Below are 24,827 nucleotides of genomic sequence, written 5' to 3'. Positions count from 1 at the left end.
TAAAAACTGTCATGACAAATGAGTCAGATTTAATATGGCAGTTGTATTTTAATAGCATAATTGATTAAAATAATCATACTTATTGAAGACTAAATTATTTTGTAAGGAAAATAAATGTTCCGCTGCTTTTAATCTTCAATAGGCAAATTTAATAATCAATTTTATAACTTTATTAAAAAGAGTAAGTGTTTTAATCTAAATTAAATCTAAATTGGGAGTTTTGAAGTGCCACCAAAATATTTTAGTACCTATTTTAATTGGAACATGTGTATTTACAAAGATAAGCAATGCTTTCTGGTATCTGAAAGTTTCCAATTTTATATCAGAAATACTCCTAACATGCCATTTAACTTAAGAAAGCATAATTTTAAGAATTCAGCAAGTGAAACGTCTCTCTCCTGACTGATTATGAACTTTGTTTAATAAAAGGAAGAGTCTTTGCCATAACTAGATAGGTAATTCTTGGGTGAGAGCAAGAGTGGCTAAACCACAAGGTCAATGTGAACTGCAAACAGCCTGACCTAAAGGAAATCAGGAGTCCCAAAGCCACAGAAAGGTCAGAACTGCAATGCTTTGAGGCAGAGGCAACGAGCAGACTGACAGAGAAGGTATCTTCCGCTTTCAGTGTGTTAGAAAGATCAAAAAGCATAAAGTTAGACTTTCTGGGTATAAAAATAAATAACATTTATTTTGTATTTATATACTTATTTCAGAGTGAGTTCACACCAATGTCAGTCAGTTATCTTAACTGCAGCATCTATAACTTTCTCTCCAATTCTTAGAGTGGCCAACGTCAACACAGAAACCCAGTTGCTGTAAATAAGACTCAGTTTTTAAGAGGTTTATTTCAGCATTGGATATAATATCAAAAAAATCAAGGGAAAGACAACCTATGTCCAATAAGAGAATGATTAAATTAATGTTCTTTTGTCCATATAATGGAATATTATATAGTCATTTAAAATGATGGTATAAAGTATTAATTGACCTGGAAAACTACTGACAATATACTGTGAAGTAAAAAAACAGGTTGGAAAACAATATCCCCAAAAATATAACTCGATTTTTATAAATACATATGGATAGTATAAGAATATATCTAGAAGCCTTTATAGCAAACTTTTAAAAGTGATCCTCTGAGTGGTAGGATTATGGATAAAGTTTCCTTTCTTTTGATTGTCTATACTTTAAAAGTTCACCATAATGACCATAAAAAGGGTTTTTAAAATACACTGTGAATGACACAGAATCATTGATCTAGAATCAACTAGTGACTTCGCCTCAAGAGAGTCCTCGCCTGGTTCCAAATACTTCCGTTAGAACAAAACACAACATGCTTACTAATTAGGAGCTGTGTCTACATAATTCTCTTTGGTTTCCAAAACATCCTGACACAAACTATGTTACTCAGTCCTCACAACAACCAAACGGGGACAGCTATTCCTCTTCCTAGTTTAGAGATGGGGCAGCTGAAGTTCAGAGGGACCGCAAGCGTCACCTCTGTAAACATCTGCCCTCCACGGGCCTCAGTTTCTACATCTCGAACAACGACCTCCTGTGCTGCTTCCACGAAACACCAACAGGCAAACGGAGCTTTAACGCAGGGAGTCTCATGGAGGTATGCACAGGACAGCTTTACTCAAAAGCTCTTTATGGTTATGACGCTACTCTGGTGGATGTGTGACTGGGATGCGTGCACACCTACCCACACCCAAGCGTGCATCCTCGCACTATCTCTATCTCTAAATATTGGATGGCTCTAACTTTACATTAGGAAAACCACCTGTTTATAAATGTGTCTTAGCTTTATACTTAACTTTCTTACCCAAATCTGAAAATGCTGGCCAACAAAACAACATACAATTCTATCCTCTGACTTCAATTCTGACATTTCCTGAAATCAATTTTGGGGCTGCTGACCTGAACGCATACCAAGGACACAGACTCATAAAAAAATTATTCTCCCTTGGAAACAAATGCAAAGTTTATTTTTGTGTCAGAATGTGGCCCACCTGAATTAGAATCACACGAAGCACTTATTAAAAGACACAGTCCGCTGGACCCCACCTGAGATCTACTGATTAAAGACTCTAGGACTTTGGACCCAGGAAGCGGCATTTCCACCAGCTCCCTGGTGATTCTTTATTTGAGAACCACCAACAGAGATGGAGAAGCATGGGTCTTTAGAAATCTGACTGTGTACGAGACCATTAAGTCACTTCAACAACTGCTTCTCCGAGGGGAAGGGCCAACCACAATTTCTGAGGAAGAAATGCTTACCTTTGTCCAAACAACCCAGGTAAGAAATAACACCTGAATAGAGTTCACGCCACAAACTTCAGTGCAATCCCATGCTCCTAGTCAATGAAACAGCTTTTTGCCTTTCTGTCCATAGCAGCTAAGTGTCTAGTCAACAGAGTCGGAATTCAATCCTATTACTGGAAATCCCCATAAAAAGCCTGGGTAGTTAACCTGAATCTCACCTAGGAGGCAGCAACAACGATAGCCTGAAGGAATCTGAGTGTATTTTACCTAAATTATTCACCAAGCAACAGCCTGCTGAGCTGCAGCATCCAGCATGCTGGGACCCCTTCCAAGGAAACAATCAAACGCATTACACAAATGCTAATGCCAGCAACTACAAGAAATTAAATGGAGGCTATTTCTGCAAGTTGGAAGCCCCCTCCCCTTTCCGAGAACCTCTCCTACATCAGCTATTTCTCCCATCCATTGTCTGCAAGTTTCAAATTGAACTGGAAAGAGGAAAAAATCCCAGAGCCCAGGATCAATTGCCTAGTCAAAGCCACTTAAGGTATGTGCTACGTCGCAACCCCAGAATACACATATCTGCCGGGGGATTTAACCATCTTATCTTCAGAACACTGCTGCTTCCTCTCGACCTGCTATCATAATTGGTGAGGCAGTTTATTCCTGTGGACAGGAGTTCGGCACAGGTTGCAGCTGCAAGGGTCATCCGGTTGCGCACCATTTCTGCCCAGGATGCAGCTGAAGGATGAGGACTAACACTCAGCTACCTATGTCAGCACAATCGCCGTCAACAACGCACAGCGAGTGCCAGGACACTAGGAAAGCTTCAAATTTAACAACTTTAATATAGCCGCCGACACCCGGTAGATGAGGCTGTGCCCTCTCTGGATCTGCACTTTCCGATCGCTCATGTTCCAGTGCATACGTAGGGAAGTGTTAGGCGGGCGGAAGGGCCCAGGGTCTAAAAGAAACTGTGTCGGTGGGGCATAAGCATCCAGAAAAAACAGAAAACCTGAATAATGCTTCTTTTCCCACCCCATTCCTCTTGTATTGGATGTGGAAGGCCACAAAGCAATCTGAGCAAAGGCTCACGGTGGGGAACAGTGATGTGGGTGGGGGATCCCACAGAATGTGGGTGAGAACATAATAAATTCTGTGAACAAGGTAAATTCTGTGATTGAGTAGTTTGATTTTTCTTTTTTGTCTTTTCGAAACTAATAAAAGTTAAGATTTTCCAGATTGGTAAGGAACTAAGACCCAAATTTCTTTGGCTCCTGACAAGAAACAGCAAAATATAGTTTTTAAGCACTTATTCCTTGAATGAAAATAGTTGGCTAATCTCATCAGCTAGCTACAAAAATGCTTCCAACAGTCCGAGCTGGGGCATCTGAAAGGTTGGTCACTTCTAAATGCCAGTCAACCCGAAGCAGCAGCTTTGCCAATTAATGCCGCAGGGAGTTGCCATAGACAACAGGGCTCAAGCAGAAAACTCTGGGGTCGTGGGTCCCTTAAACCATCTGCCGTATTTTTAAAGCATAAAGAACAGTTGCAGTCTAAAATGATGGTGGAATCCAAAACCACAGAATCTGCCTCCTGGAGTTTCCTCCTCTTCTCTGCGGGTGGAAATCCCTAGTCAGCTCTGCATCTGGCATTCCATGGAAAATGTGTGTCTTTATTGTCCATGGCAAGGAACCGAGAGGTCATTCTGAACAGGATGCTGACTCACAGCTGCCAAGACACACTGACTGCACAAAGAAAATGGATCTCATTTTGTTTGATGAAGGATTCAGGAGGCCCTCAGGGCGGGGCTGACTGGTTGGAAAATAAAGGAAAACTGCCCAGATCCTCCTTATCTAGATGAGAAAAACCATGACACGGCTTAGATTACTGGGCATCTCGGGGTCAAACCTCAGAAGAAATCATCAACGACAGGAAGGTCAGAGGCAGGCCACAAAGAGAGGAGACGGCCGCAGATCCAGGGGTGTGGACATGTGGACAGAGAACAGCATCCAGTTCCTGAGTACCTACTATGTGACAGGCATCTCACTAGGTGTTTTACCCAGTTCTATCATGTAATTTTCACCACACCCGTGTGAGGTGGGTATCATCATCATCCCCATTTTACCGATGAAGAAATCAATGCTCACAGAAGGCAGGGGCTCACCCAACATCACACAAGCAAGTCACCTGAAGAGCTGGGCTGGAAACCAAGATTAAAGACACAAGTCATTACACTGGTCTGCCCTGCCTCCTGTTATAGAAAATGATCCCAAATTTGAAAATAAGGCAAGAGGACGACAGCATGTCCTCCCAGCGTGGTGAACAGGCCCAGCCAAGGCTGTTTCTCCAGGGGCGTGCTCCCACCCGACCTGCTACTCACTACGGATTAGGGCGCAGCCTCTGTGGGTTACATGTTAACTTACACATTGTGGTCCAGTAGAAAAGATCACCCCAAGGGTTATGGCTTCAGTGCCCTGTAGGACATTAATGGTCCTGTATCCGACCCAGCAACCTTATTTCAACATGCTTTTCTCATTCTCTCAACTTTCCCTTTGAACCAGCATTCTCTCAATGAGTTAAATAAATGTTTGGCAAGTGTTCATCCTATATTAACATGAGCCTACCTTTTTGAAATTATTCTTTATACCACACTGCTCCAACTAGTTCCTAATAAAAAGGATTTGGGACAGTAGTGTGTCTATGGACTGGACTTCCTATTTAGTACATACAAACGTGCACACATTTAATAATCTCTAGGTAATGATTTGCCACCCAGTAACAATGCAAGGCCACTGAAGAGACAACCCAAGTAGGGTTTTTTCAAAAGAAAGAGCTAGAAGCCTCTCTTTTGGAGATAGCCATTAATACCGCGGCGGGAGGGGGCAATCCCTCCTAACAAGCCCAATATGCCAACAAGTCATCTGTCTAGAGGAGGGATTTCAGAGACAGAGCAGTAGGTGTGTGTGTGCATATGACTATCCACACCCAGCCACGGGGCTGCCAGGCCCAGACTTCCTGCTGTCAGAGTCTCTCCTCTGGATCGCTCAGCGGAAGTGAGCACTCTGTCTCCAAAGGGTCTCACCAGGAGCCAGACATCCAGGTGGGCGACAGAGATGCAAAAAGAGGCATCGGGGTAAGTGCCAGTGACAGATGTATTGCTCTGGAAACTATATGGGACTCAGAACTGTAAGATGTGGGGTATATTAGTTACCTCCCTCTGCCTCCATGTCTGATCCTATAAAATAGAGATCATGAGAATACTTAATTTACGGAGATGCAGAAAGGACTGGCAGCTGATGACTGGGAAGGTGTCTTCTGTCTTCTCCACTCAGCTTTTCTGTCACAGGCCTGACTCCTGCCTGCGTTCAGTTTTTGCTCCATGAAAATATAGGGCATCAAGAAGACGGGGAACATTTTTGTCATTAGCACACATTAGACTCCTAGTCCAGTTTCATGATGAACTCTGGCAGCTGCCTGAGAGCTGGGACAGAAAACAAGCCTGTGCAGGGGAAGAGGTGGGGGGGTGAGGAGGGGGGAGGGGGGAGGAGGGGGAAGCTCTGCACCTCTCCTGAGTCTGGCACAGCAGGTGGCTTGGTCCCGGCTCAGGGAAAGCACAGTTTAGCTAAATGCATAAGGAAAAGGTTTGGCCCAGAAATCAAATTTCCTCTATTTCCATCTTGCTCTGATCTCACCTCAGCTTGAGTCCCTTAGAAAGGATTTCAGGTAACATCTATTTGGTTATCCCATTGGATCCTTTAATAATCTAGAACGCAGGCTGCTTCCACGCCTAATTGTATTTCTGAAATACTGTACAGAACCAGCAAGAAAACACAAAGCAGGCCACCACTCAAGATCCAAATTAAATAAAACTGTAAATGAAGGAGTACGCAAAAAATGCAAGCACCATTTTGTGCCCTGCTACTCCATCAGCCTATGAGACAGCAAGTGAGAAATCTGAACAGATGCAAGAGGCATCAACACGCCCACCCCAGGGTATTTATTGTCTTAGCACTGCTGACACCAGACAGGAATCTGGTTACCCCATTGTCCCTGTGGCACTGGTATGTGGATTTCCTCATGGAAAAGAGGTATCAGATTTTACAAAAAAGAAAGATCTGTGAGGCAGGCAGAGCCAATGCCTGCACTTAGAAAGGCACCAGGGCCTCCTTCACCCACAATTTATAGGCTCCTTGGCTTGGGTTTGGCATCTACACACCCACGTGGACAAAGATCATTTTGAAGAAAATCAGAAAATCTGTGCCCGGAGTCCAGGTGGTTGTGACTCAGTACTGGTCCCTCTTTGTTCCCACCAGTCCTGTAAGACGAGAACTCAGTCTAATGTAAACTTGAACACAAACAAAAGGTCCCGTTCCCTCCTGTTCCCTTCCAGGAAGGTGAGGAGGCCCCACGCTCCATGAGTCACAAAGGCCTTTCTCACCAACACTCTCACCCAGACTTAAGGGTTCTTGTCAGTTTGGGCCCTCACCTCCCACCCCTACCTTATAAGGAGAGAAGCTACTTTTCTGAGCCAGCCTGTCCCCCGGCATCTTCAATATTCCTCATTGCTGTCTCAGCGGAATGAATACACCTCCAGGCGTGCAGGTGATACCAAAAATGCACGTCCTGGCTGGCTTTCCACTGGCAGGGGACGTCAGTCTTTTGGCCATGCTGGAAATCTTAAGCAGTTCCATTTTAAAAGTATTGGAAAAAAATAAGCGCAAAAAACTTGCTGCAGTTATGTTCTATACTTGTGCTTATGAGAAGGGGGAAAAAAATCACCCACTTTTGCATCCCTTCCGGAGAACACAAATACTGCTAAAATCAAAAATGGCAATAATAATAGGGCAACACATTACCCTCCCCTTCTAGAAAGAGACCCAAGCTGCGCCAGTGTATTGGCACTTTAACTCTGGGGTGTGCAGCTTCTAATTACAACCTATTTTATGTAGTCTAGATTCATCTTTTTCTAATTTAGCTGACTTTCCTTTCTAGTTATTTGGACCCATATGGTAAACCATTCACAGCTGTGTTGTACACTCCACAGTATATATTTAACCCAAGGCCAATCTAGACCAAGAGACTCCTACAGATTTAAGTCTCAGAAACCTCTTGTTAATTAAGCAATTTTACTACTTTTGCATGGCTTTATTCAGTTTCTAACTAGACACAAATCAAGGTAAGTAATTGCATAGCCTACCTCAAGCCAGAGCATATACAAAACAATCAGGCCTGTGGTTTAGGTAACATACTCAAGAGATACAGAGATCCCTTCAAACTAGAAACCAGGCGGACTTATGAGCGTGAGCTAAGTTCATTTTGTGAAAACAGATCAAAGCTCACCAGGGCAGTGTTATCTTTTCTGGATACCACCCAGATTCTGTCCTTTCCTGCTCTGTCTTGCCAGCCATGTGTCCCCACTTCTGCTCACCTGTGTGCTCTGGTATCTGTGTACTTTTTGACTACCATTCAGGTTAAATGTTCACCTTCTCACACAGTTCCAGGGGCCCAGGCGTTAAATAAGATTAATGAAATACAGTCCTTGCCCACAAGGAGCTCACATTCTGGTGGGAGAGACAAATCCATCCATAAACAGCTGTAACACAAAGTGCCAAGAGCTATAATGGACTATGTAATGTATTATGAAACACAGACCAAGGAATTATTGATTTGACCCCCTTCTCAGACAAAGCTTCGAGAAGAGGTTGTGTACTGGCTCAGGCTGAGGGGTGAGTGGGAACAACCTAGATGTTAGAAGTGGGGCGACACTCCCACTAGAAGGGAGCTGCATGCTCCTGCAAGACAAAGGCTGTTTGGGGCACCAAATAGCCTGGAGACAAAGCTAGAAAGAGAATCTGCAATGAATGAGACAAGGAAGCCCATTAAAAGGACAGATGCCACAAGAACCCAGGTGAGAGATGATAAGGGCAGAGGGGAAGGGATGGATAATTGCTGCTTTGGGACCTTCTGACCAGACTAGGCAGTACCAGCCCATAGACCTCTTCTCAAGCCTGCCCCTTTTACTGCTCCTCCCCACTCCAGGCCCGCTCGATTTACAATCCTTGTGCTTAACAGCAACTGATTAACTCTCCACCACAAGTAACTTGCTCCCAGTTCTCCTTCCTGAGAGTACTCAGACATCAGGGAAGTCGACAGTACATCCAATGGAGCAAGTAATGCCCAGCATGCTTCCTACTCGGCCCACGCTACGCACACCTGCACACACGTATGCACCTGCACACACGCACGCACACCTACGCACACACACTTGGGCTACCGTATCTAGAGAGGAGGCCCAGATAGTTCATCTTTTCACTGTCCTTTGGCTTTGGTTTGTATCAGCATTTGAGGTTTACCCTTTGTTTCCTTTGATGTCAAGGAAATGCCAATTACTTAGCATTGTGATCTCCCGATAAAGGGTCTGAGGTGGGGGTGGGGTGAAGGTGTGACCCAACTTCTTAATTACACTTAAGGTAGAAGGCATTCTCAAAGAAAGGTAAGATCTTAATTAGCTCATTTTTTTTTTAAAGATTTTATTTTTTTCCTTTTTTCTTCCCAAAGCCCCCCAGTACATAGTTGTATATTCTTAGTTGTGGGTCCTTCTAGTTGTGGCATGTGGGATGCCGCCTCAGCGTGGCCTGATGAGCAGCGCCATGTCTGCGCCCAGGATTCGAACCAACGAAACACTGGGCCGCCTGCAGCGGAGCGCGCGAGCTTAACCACTCGGCCACGGGGCCAGCCCTTAATTAGCTCATTTTTTAAAGTGGTGTTAGTTATCTAAAAATATCAAGGGGAAAGAGAAAGGAACAAAGGGAATGTTACTTTCCCAACTAATAACTTCATTTTTGTTTTCAATTAAGTTTACTACCTTCTCTATGAAGGCAATACATATAGAAAATCTGGAAAATACAGAATATACTGAAAACATAAGAAAGGAAAAAATCAATTACTTAAAATTCCATATATCAGTTAATAGTGCCTTTCATTTTTTTCTTTTTGACATAAAAAATTTTTGTGGTGTGATCATACTGTATGATGAATGTACTGTATTTTATATCCATCTCTCTATGCAACTGACAAATTTAAGGTGAATGGATGTTAAAATGAGTGTTCTAAAATCGATTGTGGTGATGGTTACACAACTCAGTGAATACAACGAAAAACACTGAATTGTAAATTTTATATAGGTGAATTGTATGGTATGTGAATTATATTGCAATAAAAATGTTTAAAAATTGTTCATAAACTTTATTTTTTATGACTGTGACATTCTACGTAATATAGAGGGAGTTACCGTAATTTACTAAGTCACTCCCCAACTAGAAGATAGATCTGGGTTTTTCACTATCATAACCACGCTGATATTAACGCCTTTGGTACACTGACCTCTGTATAGCTATCATATTCTTTCTCCTCAATATTTTCCTTGAAGGATTTAAGGTTCTAAGCACATTGACCACCTAGAAATTATTTTAAAGGACCAACACACTTAACTCAAGAAAACTGAGTTACTCTCTAAAATTACAAGGCACCAAAAAAAACGAGTAAATAAAAAGTGGTCCTGGGGCCGGCCCCGTGGCCGAGTAGTTAAGTTCGCAGGCTCCGCTATGGCGACCCAGGGTTTTGCTGGTTCAGATCCTGGGCACGGACGTGACACCGCTCATCAAGCCATGCTGAGGCAGCGTCCCACATGCCACAACTATAAAGACCCACATCTAAAATATATACAACTATGTACTGGGGGGATGTGAGGAGAAAAAGCAGAAAGAAAAAAAAAAAAGATTGGCAACAGTTGTTAGCTCAGGTGCCAATCTTTAAAAAAAATCTACAGCTAGCATCATATTTAAAAAAAAAAAAAATGTGGTCCTAAGTAAAACTCACTGGGCATTAAGTCTGGAAGAGCAGACGACAGGGGACCTAAAGCTGGACCACAAATGTGCCATGTATCCGATATCAGTAGAATCACAGCTAGAAAATGTTTTTCATGCCTGAAAATAACTCATAGGAAAGAAAATATGTCCAGTCCTGACAGGTGCGTGACACAACATCGGGGTGCTTAAGAACACAGGCCTGGGGCTAGACAGAGCTTTGAACCAAGGCCAAGAGACCTACAGCGTGTTAATCCTGAATGTCACCCATATACTGGGGATGACAGAGCACTGCATCAGAGGATTAATGTGAAGTTCACCTAAGATGGATGTTCCTGAAATGCTTGATGCAGTGCCTGCCCATAACAAGCACTCAGTAAACAGCTGCTACCACCATCACAGTGATGTCAGCTGCTTTTGACCAAACTGGAATGCAGGAACCCACATCTTAGCCCTCTAGACATTTCTGCTTAGAAACTACAGCATTTTTCTACTTGCTCCGAAAGAGCCTGAAGGTATTTTTATTACCATGGGAGTTTCAGCTGTTACCAGAGTTCATTTGCGCAATCTTTACATTCCAGTGTGCTAAAAGCTTTCTCATGCAGGGATAAAAGCAGCCTTTGTCTCAAGCTTGTAAAAGGCACCATCTTTGTCAGATGAGTTAACTGCTAAACTTTGACTGTGTTTCTACACAATGGCATGTTGGGAAACCCCAGGAATGGAGGAGCATCCAAACGGTGAGACAGGGTTTGTTTTCAGAAAAGTGAATCATCACCTGTGCGTCTGTGCGTGCGTACGTGCGTGCGTACGTGCGTGCGTGCATGCGCGCATGTGTATGTGTTAAGGTAACATTTTGAGCACTCTCCACGTGCCAGGTACCATGCTCAGTGCTTCATACTTCACAACAACCCTGTGCGGTGGGAACTTTGACTCGCTTTACTTACTAGTACAGAAACTGAGGCCGAAGGGAGGGAAGTGTTCTTCCAGAGTCAGATAGCTAGGAACTTAGTGGCAGAGCCAAGATGCGAAGGTGATCACATATGCTCCCATCCACCACACTCCCGCTCCACCAGGAAGAACTGACGGTAGAGAGATAAGCCCTGCAGATTTTAGTTTCATTTTCTGATCAGTGACTTCCTGACTTCTCAACCCAGCCTTCGGCAAGTATGGTCATTTAAAAGCACCAAAAAAGGAAGACTTTTTAAAGGTCAAATCTGGACACTTCATTATTCTCCCTTCGGTTGTCCAAGCGGCCATTCTGGGAGGCACCCAGTGTCCCCATGGAGCTGACGGCTGCTCTGGGGCAGATGATGCAAACCCCTATGTCCTATTAGGGCCACAAAGGATCTTTCAACTCTCCTTCCTATCTTTGGAAACAAAGTCACCAGTTTCTCTAAGGATTTTAGGAAAGGTGACCATATGATTTATCCTGAAAAATAAGACAATTCTGAGTGAAAGGGGGGCACCATCAGTAAATCTACAGGCATAACCCAGGACATAGGGTCACCCTCATTTTCGGTTCCTAGCTTATCCCGGTTGAGGTTCCCAGTCTGCCAGTAACCTGTATGTGAATTGTACAACTGTATCAACAAGTTAAAATACTCTACTTAGAAGAGAAAAATGTCCCATGGCTCTTCAACAGAATCATGAACCAGCAGCTTCCCTGGTCACTGGATCACGTCCGCCTCCCAGCCTAGCCTCAGCGGAAGGAAGTGCTTTGTCCAAAAGGGGAAAAGAGAGTGGTGAATCACAAGCATCACCACAATAATCACAAGGTTTCCAGGGATGTAGGAGACAGGGCAACCCCAAAGATACATGTTTCATGAACAGAGGCCAAAAAAGTCTGTACCTTGACTTTCATAGACATAGAAAACAGCATGATGACTTGAACAAGCTCTTGCTCAACTCCACCTAATTAAAAGCTTTATCTGCTTTCTTTGGAAAGGGAGGCTTTCATGCCTCCTGGTCTTCTCTTATTCATCCTGGAACTCGAGGAAATACACTCATTCTCACAGCTCTTCCAATTTGAGCTGCAGGCCTAAGGAGTGTCATAACTTGTAGGGTTAAAAAAAAATAGTCTGAATTTTTCACTCATCAGTTCAATCGAAGAGCAATGCAGTAAAATTTTCCCAGCATTTTTCCAACAAATGTAATGAAATTCAAGTGGATTCAGGACAGAAAAAGTCCCTTGGGGGTCACCACGACCAACTTCTTCCTTATAGAAGAGGCACTCAGGCCTCAAAATGAAGAACTGAGCCTAAAGTACACACCCAGGGGATCAGGCCTCCTGGCTCTCAGCTTTGGCCTATTTCCATGTGGCTATGCTCTTTGGTTAACATACTTTCTCATGTTTTAAATCTTCTTCTCTCCAAAGAGAGCAGTGAGGGAGGAAGAGAAGGATGGATAGGAGGAGGGAGGGAGGTGTGGGGCGGGCTAAGTTTGGATCCACTCCATTAAAGTTTAACGACAACTTCAAATGAGCAATGTATGGAGATTCGTGGGAGAATGAAGAGACAACTAAAAATGCCTCAGTCAGACCCTGAGAAGAGGACAAATGTTTGACCTACCTTTGGTCTTGATGGCCGTTTCAATGTTCAGCGCATCCCGCTCGGCATCGAAGTTGGTGTACGCCTTGACTGACCCGTAAGCACTTGCCGGGGTAGAGTGCTGAGGTTCAAAAACAAACATGCTCAAGGCCTACACATTTAAAAGGCTCTTCGTGAAACATCAATTCCTAAAATAGATTTTTTTCTATTGTTTATTTAACAATTCAAATCATTCCAAGACAAGGTAACTTGGTCAGTATTAACATGACATCACCCTTAGGATACGAAACTTCCTTGCTTCCAAAGAGAATTCTTCAAGGGCTCAGCTAGTTCAGAACATGCCATCTATATTTCCACTTCTCTTACTTTTAGTGCAAGCTCAAAGCAGACGACGCAGAGCTGGGCACTTGAAACCACCCGTTGATTTGGGACGGCTTTGAAGAGCATTAAACTCAGCTGGCAACAATTTGAAACAAGCTGAAAATGTGGAAATGCCTGAATGACGAGTGTGTTTAGCCAAGTTTCTGCTACAGGAACATGAATTTCCACCGGGCTTGTATCGCTGAGCTCATAATTCTTTAAAAAGCAAACACAATGTGCCTGCCCGCTCGTCTGTGACTATCAGATAAGTGAGGGAAGCGTCTTCCCCCCACCTACTTTGGCCACCACTGTGACACCAAGGTGGTCAGGCCACATGGCCCACATCCTCTTCATGTCGGCCAAGTTCCCACTCTCCTCTCTCCTCTCTGTGTCCTCCCTCTGCTGTCTTTAACACAATCCTCTCTGCCTACCACTCCTCCTAGTATTTTTTTTCCTTATTGCCTTTTAAAGCATACCCTCTGCCTTTCCACTGCTTTTCAAGACCCAACACCCTTCCAGATCTGAAGGACCGCACTGAGGTAAGGACAATAGTGAGTTTCTACCAGTTCTCCTTTCCAAAACGTTAACTTCCCTCCTCCCTGCTACCCATCCCAAAGCAAAGAACAGACAAAAGAGGATGGACAATGTGGTTTGGACTGGCTGCTGGCCAGCGGAGCCATCCACCACTGCCCACCTTCCACGTTAAGCCTTATCCCCCCACCTCCTCCCAGGACATCATGCCCATCATAATATCATGACCTTGCCTTGGCTCGGTTTCTGGAAAGAGTCAGAGACTGAGGTCTCCCTGACTTACTTCTCAACCCACAAGCATCCTGTTAGGAGGCACCCCAGGACCCCCACCATTTGCTTTTATTAGCAGTGAGGGTATACAGGTAAGCAACTAAGATGCCATCTTCTCAATTGTCTCCCAGGAGAAGCCAGAAATCTAGTTCAGGACTGGACAAAATGTTTCAAAATGTACTTGTGACCATCTTGGCCAAAGAGTAAACCCAGTTAATATTTATCACTGTGAAATACAATGGATTATCAAGTTATTTTCCACCTAACTTCACTACTTAAACTTTCTGGTACGATTAAGTCATTGGAAATGGAGCACACGTTCTGGAAAAGGGAAAGACAAAGTGCTGTTTTGAAATACTTGCAATATCTCCTATGGTGGCTACAAAATGTGGTTGTAAATCTAAGGAAAAATATTTGTTAACAATGCCATCAATTATTTACAAAGGCGGGCAGTCTGCTCCTTGAGCCCTATCACATATGGCTTCACTGACCAGGCGCTATGTCATCTTGTTGCAAAAACAGTTGTAAGGTGGGAAAAGTTTTGCATAATTTTATAGTATCTCTGGAAACAAAGGTTAAATGGATAAATCAACATATTACCTATAAAATCCACTTGTCTGAAAATCAAATTCTTGAGGGAAAAGTGATTTTTCTCCTCCCTCAAAATATTGGGGAATACATGACATTTTCTATTCCAGTCCCATCTCTCCACACAGAGAAATGCATCACATGAGAGTGACTTCAAAGGCCCTCTTTCTTAAGAAAAGCTTTCTTATGAAAACTGAGACTAAAAACAATCTAATGATCAGATCCTTTAAAGAAAAAATTATTTAGCTCTTGGACTTGTCTGGACCCCAACGTGCAGCTTGTCTCGTAGGCAACAACACTGTGCACAAGTCCAAGAGGAAAGATTAAAAATATATAGGCTTTATACTGCATACAACCTGTGCTTGCACAGACATCATCTATCTGAACATTTTGATGGCGAGCACCAGAGATGATACAGGTGGTTCTGTACCACATGAGCCAACTTGCTGTCAACCCACTTATGAGTGCTTCTTTGTATTTTAATTCCAATGAGAGCATATTTTGAAGTATCTGCAAGATATACCTACAAACCAATGTCCCTGCTGAGTTTTTGTAAAAGCCATTTCTGCCAAGATGACCTGAAAGATGTACCGTATTATTAGATATTTTACATATCTCCACTTTATATTCTACTTGATTCTAAAAGTACTTGCAATGACTTCTAATTTCACATATAGTTTAAAATTTTTTAACTCTAAAACAAAGAAGCAACTGCATCAGAATTTCCAGGTTCGCATATTTCCTGTGAAAGACAATTAAATATAATTCTGAGCTCCCTGATAGCCAAAGCAAAAAAGGAAACGATGAATTATAATACTTTCATTATTTAGTTCTAAAAAAAGAAAAAGGAACAAACATCCTAGCTCTTTTGGAGAAAAGCTTTCCCAGGTACTAAAATTTTTAAAGAAAGATATAAGTCCTTGGTGGGATAACCACCTGGTTATCAATATGGCTGTAGCTTAGGTTAACCATTAATAAAATACCAGGGAATGACATTAAAAGTCATGTATTGTCATAACAATTACTATTACGGACATGCTTAAGTCTATAGCTGGATAAAATTCCAGCCACTCCAGTGTCACTAATGCCCATCCAATTGTAATGTAATGCTAAAGTTTCTAGTGCTATACATTTCTTTCACATCGAACTAGCAGGAACAGCTGAAATAATGGGCGGGGGAGGGGACCAAGAGGCGGAATGGATTATCTGAATTTGGTCCTCATTTTCCTATATGTACAAGGAAAAGGAGCAGCACAGTTATCCAGAGAGATGTCCAATTTGCAAAAATTACACAAAGTGAAAATGATATACTTACATCACCCTCCAAGCTGAGCTTGCACAGAATTTCGTGAACAGTAGACATTTTGAAAGAAGCTGGGGGAAAAAAGGACAAAAAGAGTCTTTATAAAGAGGCTTTCCTTTTCCCCGAAGCACAGTGATTCATTATACTAATCTCTACTTCTTGGACCATTTCATCTGAGGATATTAGAGTAATTTTTGCAAATAGATGCAATTCCCATCTTATGATTGGGAAAATTAAAGCTGGGAGATGGTTTGCCTTGGGTTTGCAATGAACTACAGAACAAGTCAGTCTTTCTCTTGTTTTGTTTAAACAGAACCTGGGGAGACTGATTTGTGAATACAAAAACAAAATGCTCCCACGGCTGATGCAACTTGTCCCAACAGGATAAAACTGTCTTCCAGTTCGTATAAAAAATGATAAGCTTGTCAAACCAGCCACCACTTCTGTATTTCTCACCAGTAATTTCACATATTGAAAGGGCCCGAAAACCATGGGTGTGAACTGGAATGAACAGCATTTTCGTGCTGGCCAATTCCTAATTAGAACCCTTTATTACTATCCCTAATTGTTTTCTTAGCTCACCGATGCTTAGAAAATATTAAACTTTATGAGAAAGACAGTGGACAGATTTTCCGACATTAACTCATTCCATGAAAGACTGATCCTTGTATTTAAGATTCAAAATGGCTGAAATGAAGTCATCTTCCAATTAATACACTTAATCAGGCGGTGACACTATAGCCTGATGAATTGGCTTTCCAGCTTTGCAATCACACAGTTCTCGGAACTATACACCAACCCCTGCCAATAAAGAGTGCTCAGTTGGCAGGAAATTTATCTCAGCTGAGACCAGACAGGTCATTGAGCAGCAGATCCCAAAAATAAAGAGAATAGAGCAGAGCTGCATCCCGAAACAGTGGGAGCGACATTTGAATTGCAGCAACCCCTGCTTTGATCTCTTTTTGCTTAATATTCTTTGATCAAGGAAATTATGCCCATGCAAATTCAGCTCTTCCTTCTCTCCCAACAGTTTGCTTAGTCTAAATATTTTCACAAAACTGGCTTGGAGGGAGTATTCGACATAGACACTTGCCAATTTATCGGAAGGCTTAGGACTAAGCAGATTGCAGGCTCTCTGCGGGGTGGAGGTGGGGGATATAACAAAAGAAAATTTCCCTTTATTTGTAGTTATGATGTATTTCTGCAAGATTTCCATCCTGAGCTCTCTCCTAGACCACTCCTCTCTCTTCTCACTGCCCACAGAAGCTTTTTAAGCACGGCAAAGAGAAAATCAGTTATTCCAATTCCCCCAACTCTCAGACCCTCCCCCAATAGGTCCCACTGCTGGAATAGAATCCTGATTTGTAAAAAGTCTTCCTCCATAAATAAACTGTGGTACATCCAGACAATGGAATATTACTCAGGCCTAAAACGAAATGAGCTATCAAGCCAGGAACAGACATGGAAGAACCTTATAAGCGTATTACCAAGTGAAAGAAGCCAGTTTGAAAAGGCCACATACTGTGTGATTCCAACTACATGACCTTCTGGAAAAGACAAAACTATGGAGACAGTAAAAGGATCAGTGGTCGCCAAGGATTAGAGGGGAAGGAAGGAGGGATGAAGAAGCAGAGCAGAGAGGATTTTTAGGACCAGAAAACCATTCTGTATGATACCATGATGGTGGATACACACTATACATTTTCAAACCCATAGACTGTATCCCACCAAGAGAGAACCCTAATGGGAACTGTGGACTTGAGGTAGTGATGTGTCAATGTAGCTTCATCAGTTATAACAAATGTACCATTCTGGGGGGGGATGTTGACAGTGAGCGAAGTTGTGTGTGTATGGGGCTGGGAATATATGGGAACTCTGTACTTTCCACTCAATTTTTCTGTGAACCTAAAACTGCCCATCAAAATAAAATCTATTTTTTTTTAAAGTCTTGCTCTGTGGCTGAATTGTCCAATACAGCAGCCATCAGCCACATGCGGCTGTCGAGCATTTGAAAAGTGTCAAGGTCAAAGGGAGATGTGCTGTAAGGGTCAAGTACACACTGGATTTTGAAGACTTCATATGAGGAGAAGGATGTAAAGGCTCTCAATAATTTTTATATTGATTATATATTGTAGTTATGACGTGTTGGGTATATTGGGTTATATATAATACATTATTTAAATTTAATTTCACATGTTTCTTATACTTTTTTTTAATGTGGCTAATAGAAAATTCACAATTCCATATGCAGCTCACATTGTGTTTGTATTGGGCAGCAATGGTCTAGAGCATCTCATGATGCCACAGTCCAATCCTAGTCCAAAAACCTTTGTAGGAGCTGGGTAAGGTGAAGAGTAAGTTCGAGATTTCTTGTCAAGACAGACAAGTTTGAGTCTGCCTTGATAAAGAAGATATCTCCAACTTCACCCAAGAAACATTCCAGAGGGTCCTATCAGTATCCTTCAGCCTGGGCATCACCAAAGCAGAGAGGAATTTCCCAGGACACTGGCCACCCGGGTCCTGGCCCGGACTATCACCCCTGGCGCCTGGCCAGAACTGGACTCGGTCTGCAGGGAGGGGTAGACTCTTGTCAGCTGCCCCACAGAATTCTAGTCCCCATTGCAAACGGTTAACACATAACAATGCCAAAACAAAAACAGTGGCGTTCTCTTATTTCAGCTCAGTCCAGCTCTCAGAGATTGGATGGGAACCCAGCCCCAGCGTCCTCTACCTACTCCCCAAGGGGACTTGAGTCAAATCGTTACTTGCTTCTCCCCAAACACACCTTTAATGCACAGCACCTCAATTCGTGTTCTCTCCACCCATCTCCTTCCCCTCTCCTCTTCTTCTACTTATAGAGACCCTGCCCATTCCTCAAGTCACCACTACTTTGGCACTGGCGCTAATGGGGTGGCTGCAGCCCCCATTACTCAGTGCTCTCTCCCACCTTTCAGTGCCAGAAGCACTTTTTGATGCCACTAGATTTATTCACTCAGCTAAAGTTCCCTGAGCTCTTGCCACATACCAAGCATTCAAATGGCAAATGCACAAGTACAATTCAAGGCAGCAGGGAGTATATTTCACCTCGTCTCCCCCATCGACCCAATTTCCCCACAGATTTAAGAGGGCCTTTGCACATTCTAGCTGCTAAATAAACTTTTAGAAACAATGAGTTGCTATTTTGCCTAATTAACATTTATATTATTTACAATCATTCTGCAGAAAAAGCAAAAACGTCACAACCACCACAAAGCAATAACCATGAAGCCCGCTATTACTCCACCCAAGTGCCTTTTGTATCCATGTAAATATTTCCTATTCCATGCAAGCTTAATGGCAAACACATTTTCACTTTAGAAATAAAATATGGCCCTCATTTCTTCACTACATCTGATTCCCTGGCAATGCAAAGTCATTCTGCAGACGATTGATGAGTCTCTAGAAGAAATAGCCTTGCCACTCATAATGGCTGTTAAAGCATTAGCTTAATATAGCACATTTGATTAATGAGAATATGTCAGCGTGCTGCTACCCTTGAAAGCGGAAAAGGAAAGGCAGGGCTACTGCAGGTTACAAACCCTGGTAACATCCAGGGAATCCATCAACAAACCCTACCAGGCACACACAGCCTGCACTGCATCAAGGGCTGCAAGACACACGCAAAACTACGAACTGCAGACTCCACCTGCAGACTCCAGCCCCGAGGGACCTCCGAGCTCTCTTCCCTTCCTGCCACTGGGAGACACCTGGAAGACCAGCCCAGGTCAGTCAGCTAATGAGCAGCAGTGGCAGGGCCTGAAGCCAGCCCTGGGACTCTTGGGCCAGTGCCCTTTCACCTTCACCACAAGTTCTTCATTCCAAGAGATTAAGAAGCGAGAGAAAGATAAAAGCACCTCGAGCTGAGTTCAGCCAAGGGCTTAACAGTGAGGTATTAACCAACTTGAGAAGAGCAATCACTCTGGAAGCTTCCAGCCAGAGAAAGCCTGAGGAGCTGGGAGGGATGGGGGTGGGGGAGAATGTGGGAGGTGGAGGGGGACATGACACAATAGACGGGACTGAAAGGGGAGGGGGAGAGGACGGGGTTAAAACAGGCCACGTCTATGCGGCTGGCCCAGTGGCCGAGTGCTTAAGTTCTCGCGCTCTGCTTTGGCAGCCCAGGGTTTCGCCAGTTCAGATCCTGGGCGTGGACATGGCACCATTCATCAGGCCATGCTGAGGTGGCGTCCCACATGCCACAACGAGAAGGACCCACAACTAAGAATATACAGCTATGTACCAGGGGGCTATGGGAAGGAAAAAAATAAAAATCTTTAAAAAAAAAAACAAAAAACAAGCCACGTCTAACGTGGTGCACTGTGGGGGACCTAAAATATAAGTTTCTGAATGGTGCAAATTTAAGTTTGGCTAAGGAAATCCTAGTTAACCAAAAGCCAGAGTGATTTGTTCCCAATACTCATAGTATCTGTTCACAACATTTGCTCTGGAGGCTGAATTTTTTTACTAAAAACAATAGCTGGGCCTCAGTGTACCTACTGCTTTGAATGAGAATAAAATGAAGTCTACGCGCCATATGAGACAATTCCGCCTCATCACAGGGGAAAATTCCTAAGTGCATTACAAGCAGAACGAGCACTCCTTTTCCAGCCATCTCCTCTAGAGAACATGAAAATGGCACCTGCATCGCTCTTCCCAAAGCTGCAACCTCACCCAGATCTCCAACAGGCTTCAACTTGCAAAAAAGAAAAAAAAAATCAGCAAATTCAGTCTGCTGATGAGTACCTCCACACGTCAGTACCTTCCATTTCCACAGAAGGGCTGGGTGACAAGACAAGATCGTTAGAATAGCCCTTTATCAGGGAAAGATTTTTCTTTAAGACAATAACCAGGGAAGTACACTTCAAACTAGTTTGAAATAATCCACCTCTGGGGTGGGAACAGACTCATTCAGCCCCACCCTAATGAAGGGAACAGAACAGTTCCCTCTGGCCTTGAAAATATTAATAAATAAGACTATTAATTGCCTGCCTACAAAACTAGCACCTAGAGTGCAAAGCTTGACAAGTTAATGAAATCTGTGTGGGCTGAAAAACAAGTAATTTACATTTAACATACGGACTATCTTAAAGATAATTTAAGAGGGTTTGACCTTTTTTTAAAACCCTATGGATTTTTTAGTATTTTATTGTTTCCCTTCGTACACATAGTTACAACAAAAATAGTACAAGTGAAACAGCTTTAACTTCTCCCCAAAAAGAAGAGTGAAACAACGTTTGCAAAAAGTTTGAAACAAAAAAAGTTAACCTAAAAGTCAATCCTTGAAATAGTAAAAACAAGTTCTACTGAAATGAATTAAGAAAAACCAGCTCCAGAAAGCCCACAAACAAACAAACAAACAAAAACATGTTGCAACAGGGCTGGTGGGCTTAGCCGAATATGAGTAAAATCTAGCAGTTTCATAGACATACCCACTTTGCAGTTTAAACGTGTTGATGGGTCACCACAAAACACATCCCTAGCAACCACGATGAATCAATCAGGGACTGGATGATACAAATGAGGACTTTTAAAGCAAAAATGGGGGAGGTGGGAGCGTGGAGGGTTGGGTTTCCTCACCAAAGCCCTTACTGTGCACGGACCTGAGTCTAAAGGACAAGACGGGAATTTTAAACCGGAAGGGAAAAAAATGCACAAGTTGGGGTGGGTGTAGAGTTCCCATTGTACTCCACTCTCCACGCCCATCCCCCAAAACATTTTTATTTAACAGAACCTTCTTGAAAGCACACACTTTTCCCCTCGGTTTTATGGTCTTGATTAATGCCTGAGTCACAGGGCCAAGTCATTCCCCAGAAATCCTGGAATTCTGCCCAGCGTCCTTGATCAAACTGAGCAGGATGGACATGACAGCACTTGCTCTGGCTTGTCGCTTTCACTGCCTGATCTGAAGCAGTATTTGCTTGCTACCTACAGACATGTTGCATCTCTTGCTCTCTGTCAGTCTCCTGATACGGGGTTGGAGTGGGTGGAAAGAGCTGGTAAGAATGATGTCACCTGGCAGGAAGCACTTTCAGGGTTGGGAAATCAAGGCCTTCACATCTATAACTCAATTTCAGTGTTTTATGGCACACAGACTATATTTCCAACGGAGCCCTGCTGCCCACAGCAAAAAGTCTAAACTCAGCATTCAAGATTAATACATTCTGGTCCTCACTGATCTTTCCATAAATAAACCCGCATGCAAGCACACGTGCGCATATATATGTATACACACACACACACACACACACACACACAAAAGCACACCCTGCACCAGTCAGATTGGACTGGTAATTCTTCTCCAAATACATTCAGCACTGTCCCGCTACCTCCAAACCCAGCTCTCAAGTTCCCTCCACTGGGAACACCCAATCTGGACCAGCTGACATCCTCATGACACTTCAGAATACAAAAAATGATGTTACCTTTCCTCCTGCACCTCTGCCTGCTCTGTGCTCCCGTCTCCCTGTGTGTCTGTGAAATATCAGAGTTCAGTGTATAAAGGCCTTCTTCCGGTCTATCCGCCTACGGGGTTCTGTCTTATTCATTCTTGTTTCCTCATAGGTCTGAGCACAGGGCCCAGCACACTACAGGCGTTCAATCACATTTTGGATGGTTTACACACACTGGGTCTTATGTCTTTTTTCTCTTCGTTTCCAATACACTCTCCTCCTTCCATTTTCTTTCTCTCTCAGACTGAACATCTCAAAAGGGTTCCAGTTCCATACATTCAGAGCTGGAGGCTTAAATTCCCAGCCTCTGCAAATCTTTGCAAAGCCTGGCAGAGCACTCCAGCCTTTCTCATCCTGACATGCAGCCCATCCTCTCCCCAGCCCAGCACGCCCCCTCTGCACTGCCAGGGCCTGGGGTCCCAGCTCTGCCCACAGGACCACATGGAAACCAAGCCAACATCTCCTCATGGCAAGGAAGGAGGCAGCAAGGAGGAAGGAGTTACAAGTTGCCTTGGGACTCCAATTTCCTCTGACTGTGAGTGTGGAGACTGGGTGTGGCAGGGAGACAGAGAGCAAGGATTCCATGTCACAGCTGCTCCCCTGAGTCAGAACTTTCCACATCAAGGCTGGGATTAGAACTCAGACCACTTGGACGCTATTGACTTCTCTCTGACAAGACTGAGCTCAGGTTTAAAAGCTTCAGGGTGCACCCTAAATGGGAGATTTGGCGGTGATCTCAGTGGAACCCCCCCCAGAAGAACAAGACTGGGCATCCGCTGACCCCCTCTGCTGACCTGCTCCCCAACAAAGAAAATGGGGACTGCCTCTGCCAACAGGAGAAGGGAAAATATACCAGACAGTGAACGGGCGGAAAGAATTTTTTTAAAGGACTGGAATTTCCTCTGATGCAGCCTACAACTAGAATAGGGTGTGGCACCAAGGAAAATGAGGGAGGTGGATTTCCATGTGCAAAAAAAGAGGAGCATTCCATTTCTATTTAATCCTCACAATCAAATCGGGATGCTGGTTAAGTCATGATAACTTTAAACACTTTTCCTAAGGCAAGTTGACTACGATGCTCAGGTTTGGGGAACAGCCGGATTAAAGAGGAAAGGAGCCCCAGACAGGCAGATTCGGAAACTACTATCGATTTGGGAAAACGTAAAGTTCAAAATTCAATTACTGTCCACAGTTCACTCATTTTGTCTAGTTTCTTTTTCTCCCCACTAGATTTAAAGTCTAAAGAGCAGGGGTATTTTTTTCTTTTTTGGGGGGGGGGGTCTGTTGTTCACTGCTGTATCCCCAGTGCCTATCCCTGTGAACAGAACAAAGTAGGTGCTTAATAAATACTGTGGCATGAGTGGATGTTAAAGGCAGTGCAGGAGAGCCTGGGGTTCCTTTTGTGACACACCCGCCCCCACTTAATGGAAAATGGCTCAGCAGCTCACAGCCCAGCACAAGCAACGAGAACAAAGGCCCATGACAGTGTGTTAGTGCCAGATTCTAGGCCAGGCAGTGCAGCAAGAGCCGAGAGCCCTCAAAATCAATAGCAATTATAGAAGGATATCTACCTCACCAGGAAAACTACTTAAACCAGAAATAAGTCAGGAAACTAATGGCCACCACTGCCGGCATAACGTCAATCAATACGGTACTTTAAAAGCTCAAAGACACAGGATGTTAAATATGGAGCCGCCAATCCAAGACCAAGCTCTTGACCAAAGCTAGTGAGTCAGCAATATTTCCTGGACAATTACCACGGGCAGGCCACTTGGCACTATGGGGAATGACAAAATCCAGCCGTCACCAAATCATAAACGCCCAACTAAAGAAGTACACATCGATGGTCACACCCTCCCGCTGCAGATGCACTGGATACTTTCAGAGAAAACTCCTGAAGCTTTGAGATAATAGCTGGACTTAGAAAAAGGGAGGAAAGTGCTAAGGGGGGATGTCTTCAGACCACTGACCACAAAGACATCTCTTCGAGTTGGCCTCTGAACCTGGCCTCATCAAAAATCTTCCTTCACATGGCCTGAATATTATATTATGTGGCTCCTTGATTCCACAGCCTTGAATTCGATAAATTACAGAACTGTTCAGGTTAACAAAGTTTTCCTGTTTTTTAAAAAACTCCACTGGGTTATTGACAACTTTAGGACCACCAGCCACTCCTAATGTTGAATATGAATGAATACTGATTCAATTTGCTAGTCTCTAGCTGGGTTAAGTACACTGAAATGGGGAGGAGGAGGGAATGCAGAACTGGCAAGCCTGGACAGCGTCTGCAATATGTCAGGGAAGAGGGTCTCTAAGGAGGCGGGGAAGGCAGAGAAAAGTGGAGAGGGGAGCAACGATCTCATTTTCCAATTAGAATAATTTAATCATGGCCAGTCTTAAAACTAAGAAAAGTTCCAGAAAAATATTTCAGTGATTTACTCTTCCTACTCACATACCCTCCCTCACCCTCCCACTTTTCCTTCTCCCCATAACCCCTACCCCCAAATTAGGCATGTACTTTGATATAGTGCATGTTAAGTAGGGGTGTCTGGGCTAGCCTGGGAACCTAGGCCTCTTCTATAACATTGTTTCAGTGGGAGAGTGCATTCTC

The 24,827-nt window shown here is 43.5% G+C and overlaps 1 protein-coding gene across 2 annotated transcripts in view; it reads right to left on the bottom strand.

Moving 5' to 3' along the window:
- Positions 1-24,827, bottom strand: part of ANXA2 (annexin A2) — a 41,709-nt gene that overhangs the window by 15,466 nt on the left and 1,416 nt on the right. The window contains exons 1-3 of one of the 2 annotated variants that reach the window (XM_070500637.1): positions 22,190-22,282; positions 15,744-15,802; positions 12,701-12,800 (exon numbers count right to left, since the gene is read on the bottom strand). In XM_070500637.1, the coding sequence (XP_070356738.1) occupies positions 12,701-12,800; positions 15,744-15,791 (148 nt within the window). In that variant the 5' untranslated portion in view covers positions 15,792-15,802; positions 22,190-22,282. Of the gene's footprint in view, positions 1-12,700; positions 12,801-15,743; positions 15,803-22,189; positions 22,283-24,827 lie in introns of those variants that run through there. The other variant, XM_044764784.2, reaches the window with a different exon arrangement.

The sequence above is a fragment of the Equus asinus genome, chromosome 2 (assembly GCF_041296235.1).
Source record: "Equus asinus isolate D_3611 breed Donkey chromosome 2, EquAss-T2T_v2, whole genome shotgun sequence".
NCBI lineage: Eukaryota > Metazoa > Chordata > Mammalia > Perissodactyla > Equidae > Equus > Equus asinus.
Note: the sequence above shows the minus strand (reverse complement) of the source record. Positions and strands in the feature narration are given on the sequence as shown.